Here is a 13,714-nt window from a genome sequence, read left to right on the forward strand (position 1 = left end):
ATTGCTAGCAATAGCTGGCTGCAGTAGGGATTGGATGGATGAGATGGCATTATCAGTTTTTTGAGAGGGGAGCAGAGACTGTGTAGATGGATGGGGTATGAGATTAAAGAGGTGCAGGTTGAAGTCATTAGTGTGTAGTCAAGTCAGCGTGGGGTTAACTGGGGTATATGTAGGGTGATAAATATAGATTTGTTTCGAATAGGAAGGTGGGTTTTGATTGGCAGGAACGATTCTTGAGCTGTTGGGTGCATGCATGGGTTTCGAAAAAATGAAAATGTATGTAACGTATGTTTTGAGATGGTTGTATTGGTATGAATAGATATGAAGGGATGTTCGCTTTCGTATAATGGTCCTGGTACTATGGCTGCACTTGCTATTTTGAGGACTGAAGAATATATGAAAAGTTGATGTTGTATCGGAGTAGTTTATGATTTTGTATGCTTACCCATCGAGCTGACTTGCTCAAAATAAGGCCCACTGAAATAGCTGATGGTGTTGATGTTGGAAGTACGTATCTTCGAATATAATTGGGTATTTATTCAATTCTCATGTTTTTTACATGATGAGTCTCAAGCCCATAGACAAGCCATCGGAAACCCAAACACCATATGTATTGGTACAATGAAATACATATACAACTATCTCTTGACCCAGGCAGGCATCTTTCTGGCCTTGACATGACCTGGCTTCTTTCTCTCCACTTTTCTTGGATCACGAGTTACACATCCGGCTGGAGATATGTTAGTTTCCTATCCTTGGGTACTGCCTCCTCTCGATAAATAGGGAGAGGGTAAAGTAATAAACTTCGAAAAACTTACCTCTTCGTAACGCAGGCTTCAAAGCCGGTTCGTGTGAAAGTAAAGCCTTCCCCACCGCCAACGTCAAAGCTTCTGCTTGCCCTGTAGTTCCACCTCCACTGACCAGGGCCCAAAGATTGTACTTATCAATCCGATCCGTAGCCTTCAAAGCCCAGATAGCACTTTCTCTGTCATGATGTCTACCAAAAGCCTCCGCGAGTGTTTTCCCATTAATAAGCACCTCCCCCGTACCCTCTACCAAGTAAGCTCTCGCCGTAGACGATTTCCTCCTTCCGACTCCTAATGCCCGTCCATATTGATCAATGGGTATAGGTTTTGCGACATTCTCGTGCGGGTTTACATCTCGTTTGTACCTGTCCATAGCCTCCTTCACATCTGGGGGCATCACTGATGGATGAATGTGATTTAGTCGATGTAGTGTCTCCACAATCTTATGATATTTTGATGACCGTACTCCCTCTCCAGTCTGATCTCTATATTCCATAAGAGACCTCCATGCCACACGCGGCGCCTCTCCTGGTTGCACAACAGGCAGTTTCGAGTATTTTAGTAGGAGGTTTTGCAATTGGAGAAGATTGTCGGTATATGAAGGCTGGGCCGTGAAATATGATGGCGAGTATGGAACTAGACGCGCGAAGAATTTCGGTGGCTCTTGCGATCCGTTTTCCCCTCTTCCTCCTTCATCCGGAAAGTTTATTTCTGGGGCCGCAATGCTGTCTCGAAGTTGTGAAGTGGTTGTGAAGGATTTCGAGGGCGAGGAAAGAGGAATTCGATTTCGGAGTAGTGATCTGGGGATGGTTGATTGGGTGGAAGAGGCGCATCTAAGACCTTCCCTTAGGCTTGCAGGAAGCCATGATGTCTTCATATTGAAGAGGGAACTAAGTCGTGGACTTTTAGGAGCCTTTACTCTTTAAATCGACCTTCGTAAACTTTAGATTTCGATATCTCGATTTTCCCGCATCAGCTGATTTCGGCTCTAGGCCCGATTTAGACTAGCTTTATTGTACCCCTCCGCCCACCTCAAATTTTCGAGAAGATGCATCTCACGAAAAGTTTCTTCCTTTCATCCAAATCAATAAACTTTGAATCAACGCAAAGATGGCTTTCGGAACTCTCTACACCTACCCAGTATGTATATGCATTTATTCAGTCTCCGCTACATTATCTGCGAACAAATAGTTTTATGTACCTTCTGCTAATCCCATACTGTTTATAGGGCAACCCCCGCTCACCTGCCATTCGTGCAGTTGCAAAGGCCAACAACATCGAGCTCGACATTGTCGAGACCGAGCCAGCTAAGGGAGTCTCTGAGGAATACCTCAAGATCAACAAGCTCGGCAAAGTCCCAACTTTCGTTGGTGCTGACGGCTTCACCCTCCACGAGGCCATTGCCATCGCTATCTATAGTATGTTTACATCCCACTTCACCCCACTTTGTTTCGCACAAATTTGCAACAACTCTACCTTCCACATACTCTCCTGTGTAATGATGAAAAAAATGTCATACAGTTATCCCTGTCTTAATCATTCTATGTTGATCTTTATTAATTAGACTCTGAACACTATCTTTAAAAAATTATCTTGCATTTGCTTTGTTTCATGAGTCACCAGCTTACAAGATTTACAGTCACCTCCCAAAACGAGAAGACCACCCTCCTCGGTAAGACCAAGCAAGACTATGCTTCTATCTTGAAGTGGATGTCTTTCTTCAACTCTGAGGTCCTCACATCCCTCGGTGGTTGGTTCCGTCCTCTCATCGGCCGTGACCCATACAACAAGAAGAACGTCGATGATGCCATCAAGGCCACTGCCAAGTGCATCTCCGTCATTGAGGAGCACCTCTTGAACAACACTTACCTCGCTGGTGAGCGTATCACTCTTGCCGATTTGTTCGCCGCTGGTATCATCTCCCGTGGTTTCCAATTCTTCTTCGACAAGAAGTGGAGAGCTGAGAACCCAAACACTGCCCGTTGGTACGCTACCGTCTACAACCAGCCAATCTACTCTGCTGTTGTTGACCCTCTCGCTTTGATCGACGAGCCAACCCTCAAGAACCAAGCACCAAAGAAGGCCGAGGCACCAAAGGCCGAGAAGCCAAAGAAGGAGGCTGCTAAGCCAAAGGCTAAGGAAGTCGAGGAGGAGGAAGAGGAGGCCCCAGCTGCACCAAAGCCAAAGCACCCTCTCGAGGCTTTGGCAAAGCCCACCATTCCTCTCGATGAGTGGAAGCGTCAATACTCTAACCAAGAGACCCCTGATGCCCTCAAGTGGTTCTGGGAGAACTTCAACGCTGAGGAATACTCCTTGTGGACTGTTGACTACAAGTACAATGACGAGCTTACTCAAGTCTTCATGACCTCCAACTTGATCGGTGGTTTCTTCGCTCGTCTTGAGGCTTCCCGTAAGTACATCTTTGGATGTGCTTCCGTCTACGGTACCGCCAACGACAGCATCATCAAGGGTGCTTTCGTCATCCGTGGTCAAGAGGCTCTCCCAGCTTTCGATGTCGCCCCTGACTATGAGAGCTACGAGTTCACCAAGCTTGATGCCAGCAAGCCAGAGGACAGAGAGTTCGTCAACGAGCAATGGACCTGGGAGAAGCCACTTGTCGTCAACGGCAAGGAGTACCCATGGGCTGACGGAAAGGTCTTCAAGTAAATCATTACTTCAAGATGTTTCAATTTTCAAAATGATTTTAGCGCTGAATAGGGTTAACGTGTAATGATCAATCATGACGTGTGGGAGGATAAATTAAAACGAATTAAATGGAGATAGTTATTGGTATTACTAGCCTAACGTTTATGCAACAATGCAATCTAAGTTCACTACCATGCCACTATACATTGATGAATACCATCGTAAACGCCATTTAATGCTGTGATGCCTTATGTTATCCTAATGACCCACCACCTATACATAAGCCCCAGAAGTATGTTTAAAAAGGGTATCATAAAGAAAGGAAAGTACCAAGTGATCTTGATGTCAAGAAGTTTCTACCACTCAGTGTTAATGATCACAATGCCATACTTGACTTGAGGTAATGAACTTACCAGCAATAGAAAGCGGTTAGTGGGCAAAATTACCACTTCTCCGAATTTCCAAGCATCGGTTGATACTTCGAGGGTACAGTATCACTTGAGTATGAGGGCTGATACACCGGTTCAACTGGAGACGGGACTCTAGCAGGACCTAAAGCTTTAGGTGGATGGATGGGTAAATTCAAACCTGTAGCCTTACGAGGATCGGCCTTGGGTTGTGGCACAAATGGCGAATGACGAATCACAGCGCTGACATTCTCATGCATGCTGAGGAAATTCAAGAAATCATGAACCTGTGGCAATACATCTCCGACTTCCTTGTCATCGCCAAAGAATTCTGGAATCTCGATCAGATTAAAAGGTTCGCTGCGGGCTTTCTCGCTGGAATCATCGATCAATACTGTATTTGTCTGATCCCATCTGCCACCATTTTGAGCATCGGGGTGTGTAGCTGCAATCTGCGGGTCGTTCCAGAGTTTAGTGAGACGTTTGTAGCATTGTACGCGAGTATTGTAGTCCATGGAACTGAGACCAAATGTTTCGCGACCCCAGATGGCAACAATCTTTTCTCGGAGGTTGGGCGTGAGAATAGTTTTGCACATGGGGATCACATTTTGCGATTTAGCCGATGACCAGATTACAACGGAAAAGGTATCGATGCAATACTGTAGGAACTTCTCGGCGTGTGGACGGGCGGTAAATTTAGTAGGGGATTTGCGGTTGGGGCGATAGAGAAGTGTGCCGTTTAGATCGATGACGACGAGGAGATGGCGGGCAACAGGAGAGGGGACTGGCGTTTGGTCTGGCTTGGTATAGGACTTTTCTAGGTATTCGCTGGTAGGATTTGGAACACCACCTGAGGCTTTTGAAGGTTGTACTCTCGCATTTTTGGACATGGGAGCCATTTTCTCCTTTAATACTAACTTATGTCGCCAAAGATCTTTAATAAATGAGGGGTAGAAGAATGCCCGATCTTGTAGTGGATCTGGTTTGCGTGCAAAGTATGGTGGTCGTAATAGCGGATACAATGGTTTTGATAGATTTGTCGCGATGTTCTCGGAACCACTGTCATCCAGTAATGGAGTCTTTTTATCGCCAAATGTAGAGACTCTATCACTCTTGTATTCGTCCCCAGATTTGAATGGTGCTCCGGGCTGATTTCGATTCCTTTCGCCGAACCTTATTTTTGATGGTGTTTGCTCCGAGTCGTTTCGTTCCCATTGATTTAACACATTGTTAGTTGAAGAGAATTTTCTCGCAGTGATGTATCTCAACTCTACTGCACTGAGTGTTGACACAAAAGAACGTGCTAGGGACATCAGCTGGAAAGTTCACCTTCTGTTCGAAGATACAAGGCTGAAGATAAACTCGAAAAATCGATAACAGGAAGATTCGAAACTAATCGGAATTTTGTTATTCCGTGCCTCACCGCCTTGAGATTGTTAGAGATTGGCAAAAAATTCCCCATATCGATCAATTTCTAAGAAATTAAAATCTGAGCAACTACGAAATCTGACGATGTTATCAACAAAGAGAAAAGCACTAGACACTGGTCTACAGAGGCGCGTGAGAGCAAGAAGAGAGGCTTCTGAAGAAATTGAAGAATTTTCTTCAGATTCTGCTCCATCAGAAACTGGTCAAAATGACGACGAGGAAGAAGGAAGTTCCAGCAACGAGGAAGTAGATGATATAGATGATGACGATGATGAGGTTGGATTCATCAAAGCCAAATCTGGATCTTCAACTAACATTCAGTAGGAATCATCTAAACCCGAAGATGAAGCATCCAACCTTGCGGCCTCGATCTCTTTCGGCGCATTGGCTAAAGCACAAGCTACCGCGCCCAAGCCCAGTAAAAGGGACTCGAAAAATTTAAAGAAGAGTAATGGGGATGGATGGGAAGATAATGAAGCTACCGAACGTAAAGCTGGAAAAAAGGACCAACGAGACTTTACCCGCAGCAGCAAAAATGCACCTACTGAAATCTCCAGCAAGAAAGCTGTATCCCGTCGTAGAGAAGTCGTACCTGTCAAGAAACGAGAGATTCGAGATCCACGATTTGAGCCAACGAATGGCCCGGTTGATATGCAGAAGATTGAAAAGAATTACGATTTCTTAGTTGATTATCGGGAAGACGAAATGAAGAAATTAAAGGAGACGATTAGAAAAACCAAGGACGAAGATGAGAAGGAGAAGTTGAAGAGGGAATTGTTACGAATGGAGAGTAGAAAGAAGACGGATGCTAGGAAGAGGAAGGCCCGAGAGGTATTGGATAAGCACAGGAAGGAGGAGAAGCAATTGGTGAAGGAGGGAAAGACGCCATATTATTTGAAGAAGGCAGAACAAAAGAAGAGGGTTCTATTAGATACTTTCGGGGAGTTGAAGGGGAAACAACTGGATCGGGTCATCGAGAGAAGGAGAAAGAAGGTGGAGGGGAAAGAAAAGAAGAATATGCCGAGAGCGAGAAGAATGGTCGAGTAGGCAGGTTGGGGTCAAGGTTAATTTGTCAGTGGATGATTACAAGAGGAATAATGAGATATATCCTTATTGTCAAATTATATCTCGTATGAGGACTTTCGGTGAGTGTATGTTTGCACCCAAATACTACCTCAAAATGCGAAGAATCGGTTCCGTGCTGGAATACATGAGTGTTGAAGGGAGTAGGTGCGACTGATGGTTAACAGTGCCAATTTGCCGAATTTTATTTAAGCAATTGCATACATGATACTGGTCCCATCCATTCACATACCCACAGTTGAGATTTGAGAATGAGAATTGTATTCCAGCTCTAGGGTTCTCGCAATCTGCACTTTTTGTGTTTGCTTTTCCTTTATATGTCAACAATCTCTTTCTCCAACTCTACGTGTGAAGATCCGCATACTAGAGAGTCAAATCCATAGCACTTCGGTCATCTGCAACTTGTATATCCCTACTTGTTTTCATCTATTTAGCTATATTCATCCCCTTCAACTATTATCGTACACGGGAAGTATCTTTCTTCCCTATCCACCTCATTCTACTTGGATACATATTCACTATCATTACCGAGCCTGTCACATACGACCATAGACTGAAGAGAATTGGGCATCCCGTCCGCTCTGCCATACACAAGCTTCAGATCGGTGGATTAGTAGTTGGGTGGGTGACCACCAGCGAATCCCCACTGTTGTATGTTTTTTTGCCTTTTGTGCCTCTTCCTCCTTCCTCTTTTCATACATTTATTAAAGCAATCGTAATCCGTATGTGTTTCGTGGTTGAGAGATATAGTCACAGACTCGGGTTTTCGTGTAAATGGACTAGGTCAGTACCTATTCGAGTCGTATAGAGTGTGGTTCACGGCTCCTCACTGTCCCTGCCAAGACTTGGTAAGAGATTTGCACACAAGCTTTTTGACGGACGTGGGTCTGGATGGATTCACGAGTCGAACAGATTGGAGTACCAAAATCTTGATTAAATGGTAGTCTGAACGGTTACATGAGAACTTCTGGAAAGCGGTGTGGAGGGCAAAAGGGGGCTAAACGGGGAGAGTGAAAGCGGAGAACCAAAGAAGCTAGTATTCCGCATCTCGCATTTTGGAGAACGAGAACGAGAACGAGACAGATATTACTTGTTCTCGATCGAATATATGAACGCGGCGAAATTCATTCACTCACGATATTAAGGGGGAGGAACTGGTGATCAACTAACCCAGTTATAAAAAAATAGTGGCGTTGGTATTTTGGAAGGGGGGCGCAAATGGTTACACACATAATCTCGCCATTATTCGCTTGTGTCTCCTTTTCATACAATTCGGTATATCCCAACAATTACTCTCGTCGATACTTTCCTAACAAAACGACAAAGATGAACAATCTCTCACCCCTACTATTCAAAACATATCCTCGATTGACTAATTATCCAAATATTCTCAATTTCATCTCGGTCTTCGACTTTTCTTCTCTTCAAGGCATCAGATTTCCTAGTTCGGTCAATCCATTGTACGTCATATCATCTCATCACATGCAATCATCTCACTTCTCCTTTTCGCATCATATTAGCGAACCACCTAATTACCACCTCTAAATTCCTCATTGCGTGCCTCGCAAAATTCAAATCCACAACTTTCTACCAAATCTACGCGAGCACTTTCTCTTTTACTTGGTCCAGATAGACGGTGATAAGAATAAAATAAAATCTCCAGCTAGCACTGTTGCACCTTTCGAAATGTTTCTTAAATATGTCTTCACATCTACCTCGAATATGCATACATTTTTTCAACGCCATCCTTCCAGTCTTGTGTCAATCGCTTTTTGGGTATTGCTTTTTTCGTACCTAGATACCTAATGCGTATAATAAGCATATTTGTAGCTACCTATACATAACGTGTAGACTCGGTTAATTATATGATAGTACAGTATTCGAAGAAATCTTCTATCGCTTTTTCACACATAGAATCAATGAATTTCTTGTTCGTGTTTTCTTCCCCCTGGGTATGGTATAGGAGATACTAGCTAGGGTAGAGTAGGCAAGACGGCAATTATCTGAAGTGCGAATCGTCTAATTTCAAACTCCATGCTGCAGACTTGCTGAGTTGCTTGCTTGTAACATAATTAGGGGTTTGGGAAATTCGAAAGACGCTGTCTCGTCACTCGTGGTAGGTAGGTGAATTGGAATACTCACTCTTGCTTTTATAGGGGGGTTAGATAGGCATTTTCATGCTATGTAGGTATGTCTATCAAAGCTCTTACGTAGTTGGTTTTGGAATGGGAAATGCTTGTGTTGTATATTGAACTGAAGAACCAATTTGATACAGGAGAACAGATACGGATGTGGAAGAAATCTAACTCCAGATCGGAGTAAACTCAAGAACCACAAAAAAGACTGCACATCGAAAAAGCCAATCAGATAAATAGGGGATACTCAATAAATGTCACTAGCCACGGCACTCACAAACCATGTTATCTACTACCTAATATCCAAACCATCTAGATTCTGTTCGTGCTTAGAATCTCCTTATATTAAACCTTCAAGTTTCAAGTCTGGGGAGAGATGATATATCGCCGGCATGATTCACATACTTCCTCAACCTATCTCTCAAATCAAGAATCTGGAGCGAAAATGGAAATAAAAAGACAATATCAATATCAATTCGAAGCGAGCTTGAAACCCCCAATCCGTTTCTTCCCGAATCGCATGAGAAGTTGAGAACTATAAATGCTAGGTAGATCTAGAAAGACAACCTGCATTCCACATGAATGACAATTTACAAGGGTGAATTCAAGTATCTGTGTAGTTGCGGAACTTGGATTATCATATTGTGTAATATCGAATCGGGGATGGGATTGATTTGATGGTTTTTAGCTTTTAGTTATTGGTTATTGGTTCTTGAACCTCTGCTCTGGGATGTTTGGGTTGTGAGGTATGTATCTAGGTAGTATGTACATTAAAACTATAGATGTATATCGTATTATACTTGTAGACTTTGTTTTATTTTACTCCTGTATTTTTATTTTTAAATGTATATGCAAATAAAGGATAACGGAGACAGTGATCGAGCTCTGGGCAAGGAAGAATTCGAAGCGTTTTTGGGGGATGGGGAGAGAGGAGTCAGGTGCTTTTCGGAAGATAGGAGATTGATATGATGATGGTGATAGTGATGTTCTTAGGGTAAGACTTGTACTTGTACTTGTACTTGTACTTGGGTCTTGTATTCACAGATATATGAGGATAGGTGTGAGAATGATTGAACTTGAGAAAATAATTGAATTTGACATAATGATTGAACCTAAGAGAATGATTGAATCTGAGAAAATGATTGAATTTGAAATAATAAATTAATCTAAGAAAATGATTGAGTTTGAGAGAATAATTGGTTTTAAATTGTGTTTGAGAGAATAATTGTTTTTAAAAGAATGATTGGGTTTGAAAAAATAATTGAGTTCGAGAGAGAGAATGATTAAATTTGAAAGAATGATTGAATCTGAAAGAATGATTGAATTTAAGAGAATAGTTGAATTTGAGAGAAGGATTGGATCTGAAAGAATGATTGAATTCAAAAGAATAACTAAACCTAAAAGAATGATTAAACTCAAGAGAAATAACTACAAAATATTTTTCTGCAGTAGTTTGACGAGCTGTATACGTATAGGAGAGCCAGAGAGCCAGAGAGCCGAGAGATTCATTTAGATACATGAGAATTGATTATACCCCTTTTAAACCATAACATAGATATACGGATGAAGATATAGATATGCGAGAGATTCCGTGAAATTTCAAGTTTCTAGATGTGTAGTATTTAATAGATGGAGCAATTATAACCTTCTCGGTACGTATACGGATTCCATGCATAGATGGACGCCGAGTTAGCATTTATATATTTTTGTCTTTGCTACGCCGAATCGGGGCGCTATGGATCGTGTGAGAGAGTACGACAATAGTCATGCGATGTAGGTTAGTACACAGAACCTTTCCAAGCTGGCAATGAACGAATAATATGGAAGTAGATTCAAGTTGCTTTTGAGAAATCTCAGACGATGGGTGTAGATTGGATATCGCACTCAATGTGATTGCGGGTAGGTAGCACTAGATACTTACCTACATATATTCACTATCAACCTCACTGAATGAAAAGACTAGGTATCTACTGATCCTAGTAGACCAAATTTTCGATAGAAGAACCCCTATTTATATCTGAATTCTACAATCTTCTACCCTCTTGATATTGATGATCGTTTGTGATATATGGTTTGGGTAGAATAAGAACTTAGCATACCTAGGTATCGCTAGACGAGAATTCAGAGAGGATGAGGTTTTATTGGAGTATAGAGATCAATGTTATGTATGGTATGATCGATGTTGAGAATCTCATGTAGTGATATCTTGTGCGAAGTATCATAGCAGTCATGATGAAAACGACAGTGAGGAGGAGATGATTCTTTCTTCTCTTTCTTCTACTCGTCAAAGAGGTCTCCTATCTCTTTTGGTGGAGAGGAGAATGGTATAGTTAGGAGGGACTTCACTCCCACAATACCACTCTTACATCATCTTGAAAGTCGTCGGGTTGCTGTTCGTGGCCTAGATCTTTGGATTAAATCTATCATGACCGATGAATCAATCCCGCGATTCTTTTTCGTTTTTCTCAGTTGTTATGGTAGTATAAACATATAAATGCAAATACAAATACAAAAACATTCCTACAATTCCCGCATTCCCTATTCCGTCCATCACGATCACGATCACGGCCACCCTCATCCTCACCCCTGTCCCTCAAAAATCAAAAATCAAAAAATATAAAAAAATTCCCTCTCGCGAACCACAATCCCCAAAGGAGCACCGGAGCCAAACACAACCAACCACCAAACCCATGCAAGAACCATCAAACCTCCAACCGCAACCCCAATCCCCGATACGGCACGGACGGATTTACGAATCCATCATTCCTCCTCCCCTGCATCACTGATCCCCACCCCAAAATTAAATCCCGAAGCAAAGGATTCACACTCACGATTTAAATCCGACCGACACGTGGAATCCCTCATCATCCGACTCCGATCCGAACATTCTGACGGATTTTCGGATTTTATTTTGGGGGACTTTCCTGAGTTCCTCCTAGGAAGAGTGGAGAAGAGAGGGGGGTATGCAGCATGATATGATGCATGGAAGAGAAAGCGAACGAAATTTCGAAGGGAAAATTGGAGATTCGGTACGGAGTACTGAGTACTAGGGATGGGCGAATTATACAATTTGAGGGTCGATTATATAATTTTATATTATAATGCTTTTTGAGGCATATAAAATATTATGCCAAGTTTATGCACGTGTTTTTCAGGCCAATAAGATCATCAGGATGAATGAAAGTGGGTCGTTTTTGGAAAAAGTTTTTGATGAGTTCTAATTTTCAATTTAGTGTATAATTAGACCCAAAAGTCAGGTGCTAATCATATAATTTATATACTAATTATCTTCTTTTCAAAATAGCTTCAAAATAGCCTTTTATAGAGCTTTTATAGGGTTTTATAGGATTTTATAATTAGTCATAATATAATACAATCTGAGCGATATTATATATTATATTTGACTGAGCGATATACGATATTATATATTATCAAATCGCTCAACCCTACTGAGTACAGATGAATATACGTAACTCGCAGCAGAAGTGGAATTTGGGAGAGATCGAGTGTTATAGGAATGGTTGTATAATATCCCCTAGACTATCAACTAGCGGTACTATCGCTTAATGAGTATTAATTGATTAATTAAAATATTAGGATTTTAAGATTTCTTATCATTTTAATACATTTTCTTATAATAATTATTCAACATTTATTATTTTAATAAAAATAAATAATATATTTTTCAATTATTTATATAATATTTTATTTATTTTGTTTTTTATTAATAAATATCAAGTTTTTGATTTGATATATATTTATAAATATAAATTATATAAAAATTGCTAGAAATATTTCTTATATTTTAAGGTAAGATATAATAAAGTTTTTAAGTTATTATTTTGTAATTATAAAGTTGTATAAATATTATAGATTGGTATTTAATTGTAGTTGTGATTGTTTATATATATATATGTATATATATGTGATTATGTATATATAGTTGATATATAGGTGTGTTTAATGAGTATTTTACTTTTGATTTTATAGTTGTAGATTTTAAGAATAAATTGTATTTTGTTTTGTAGTTTTTTTAAGGTAAAGTATTATAATAAATATAATTAATATATTTATCATTATTATTTTATTAAATAATAATCTTTAAATATAATATTAAAGTTTTTATATATAATATTGTTTATTCTTTAGAGTGTGTATTTATAGCATTTTTGTTTAATAAGGATCTATTGATTAATCAGAATATTAGAATCTTGAGAATTCTTATTATTTTAATATGTTTTTTTATAATAATTATTCAATATTTATTATTTTGATAAAAACAAATAGTATATTCTTTAAATTTTTATATAATCTTTTATTTATACTTTTTATTTTTAATAAATATCGAGTTTTTGATTTGATATATATTTTTAAATATAAATTATATAGAAATTATTTACAAATACTTTTATTTAAAAAGATGAAATATAATAATATTTTTAAAATCATTTAATTGTTGTTTTGCAATTAAAAAACTATAGAGATATAGTTGATATATTTATTATTATTTTTCTAATAAATTTCAATCTTCAAATATAACATTGAAATCTTTATATATAATACTATTTATAAAGCTATAAATGTTCTTATTCGGTGTACGGACTACTTTAGACGCCATAAACCCGCACTCTAGGGGATAAAGTTATTAATATTCTTACTAAGTGTATAAACTATCTATAGTGCCGCTAGCTGGCAGTCTAGGAGATAATGTAATGCTCTATAATGAAATGGAATGCGGTAAGTCTATAACGGTACTAACCGAGAAGAGTACCTAGTACTCCGTAATTTGTCTTGAGAGAGATGAAGGGGATGGATGTATATTTTATTTTTATTTTTATTTTTCTACATATAAAAAATTGGAAATATATGAGGGATTTGTAAATTCTTTCTACTTTTTTCATCCCTCTTCCCTTCCCTTCCCCTCCCGAGTCCCATCCCTTGACTTCAAGGACCAGGACCAGGATTCCAAAAAGAAGGGTCCAGCTACCAGTTACCAGTAAATGCCGGGGCCGTTGAAAGTTTCTTTCTCTCTCTGCTTCTCAAATATGAATATGAATCTGAATGTGAAATGTGTCTGTGCTGGATGGACACCTTACTTTTATATGAAGAATGAGAGGATTGAGGAGGCTGTGCTATCACCCAAGACTTGGGGAAGAGGACTCACACCGTACCGTGTGACCGGATCTTGAGTGTTAAGGAGACCCAAGGC

General features: G+C 39.8%; 4 protein-coding genes across 4 annotated transcripts; 2 read left to right on the forward strand and 2 right to left on the reverse strand.

Moving 5' to 3' along the window:
- Positions 1 to 638: 638 nt before the first annotated feature.
- EAE98_008744 (uncharacterized protein) lies at positions 639 to 1,683 on the reverse strand (the record flags this gene model as incomplete). The annotated part of the gene is made up of 2 exons (XM_038956367.1): positions 639 to 730; positions 819 to 1,683. 2 exons carry the CDS (start codon positions 1,681 to 1,683, stop codon positions 639 to 641), a joined length of 957 nt encoding a protein of 318 aa, XP_038807448.1.
- A 233-nt stretch (positions 1,684 to 1,916) lies between these two features.
- EAE98_008745 (uncharacterized protein) lies at positions 1,917 to 3,473 on the forward strand (the record flags this gene model as incomplete). The annotated part of the gene is made up of 3 exons (XM_038956368.1): positions 1,917 to 1,946; positions 2,035 to 2,224; positions 2,446 to 3,473. The coding sequence occupies 3 exons, from the start codon at positions 1,917 to 1,919 to the stop codon at positions 3,471 to 3,473; spliced, it is 1,248 nt and encodes a 415-aa protein (XP_038807449.1).
- Positions 3,474 to 3,894: 421 nt separating this feature from the next.
- Positions 3,895 to 5,172, reverse strand: EAE98_008746 (uncharacterized protein; the record flags this gene model as incomplete). The annotated part of the gene is made up of 1 exon (XM_038956369.1): positions 3,895 to 5,172. The coding sequence occupies one exon, from the start codon at positions 5,170 to 5,172 to the stop codon at positions 3,895 to 3,897; it is 1,278 nt and encodes a 425-aa protein (XP_038807450.1).
- Positions 5,173 to 5,371: 199 nt separating this feature from the next.
- EAE98_008747 (uncharacterized protein) lies at positions 5,372 to 6,334 on the forward strand (the record flags this gene model as incomplete). Its single annotated transcript, XM_038956370.1, has 2 exons — positions 5,372 to 5,563; positions 5,612 to 6,334. 2 exons carry the CDS (start codon positions 5,372 to 5,374, stop codon positions 6,332 to 6,334), a joined length of 915 nt encoding a protein of 304 aa, XP_038807451.1.
- Positions 6,335 to 13,714: the final 7,380 nt, after the last annotated feature.

Source organism: Botrytis deweyae (assembly GCF_014898535.1).
Source record: "Botrytis deweyae strain B1 chromosome Unknown BDEW_023, whole genome shotgun sequence".
Taxonomy (NCBI): Eukaryota; Fungi; Ascomycota; class Leotiomycetes; order Helotiales; family Sclerotiniaceae; genus Botrytis; species Botrytis deweyae.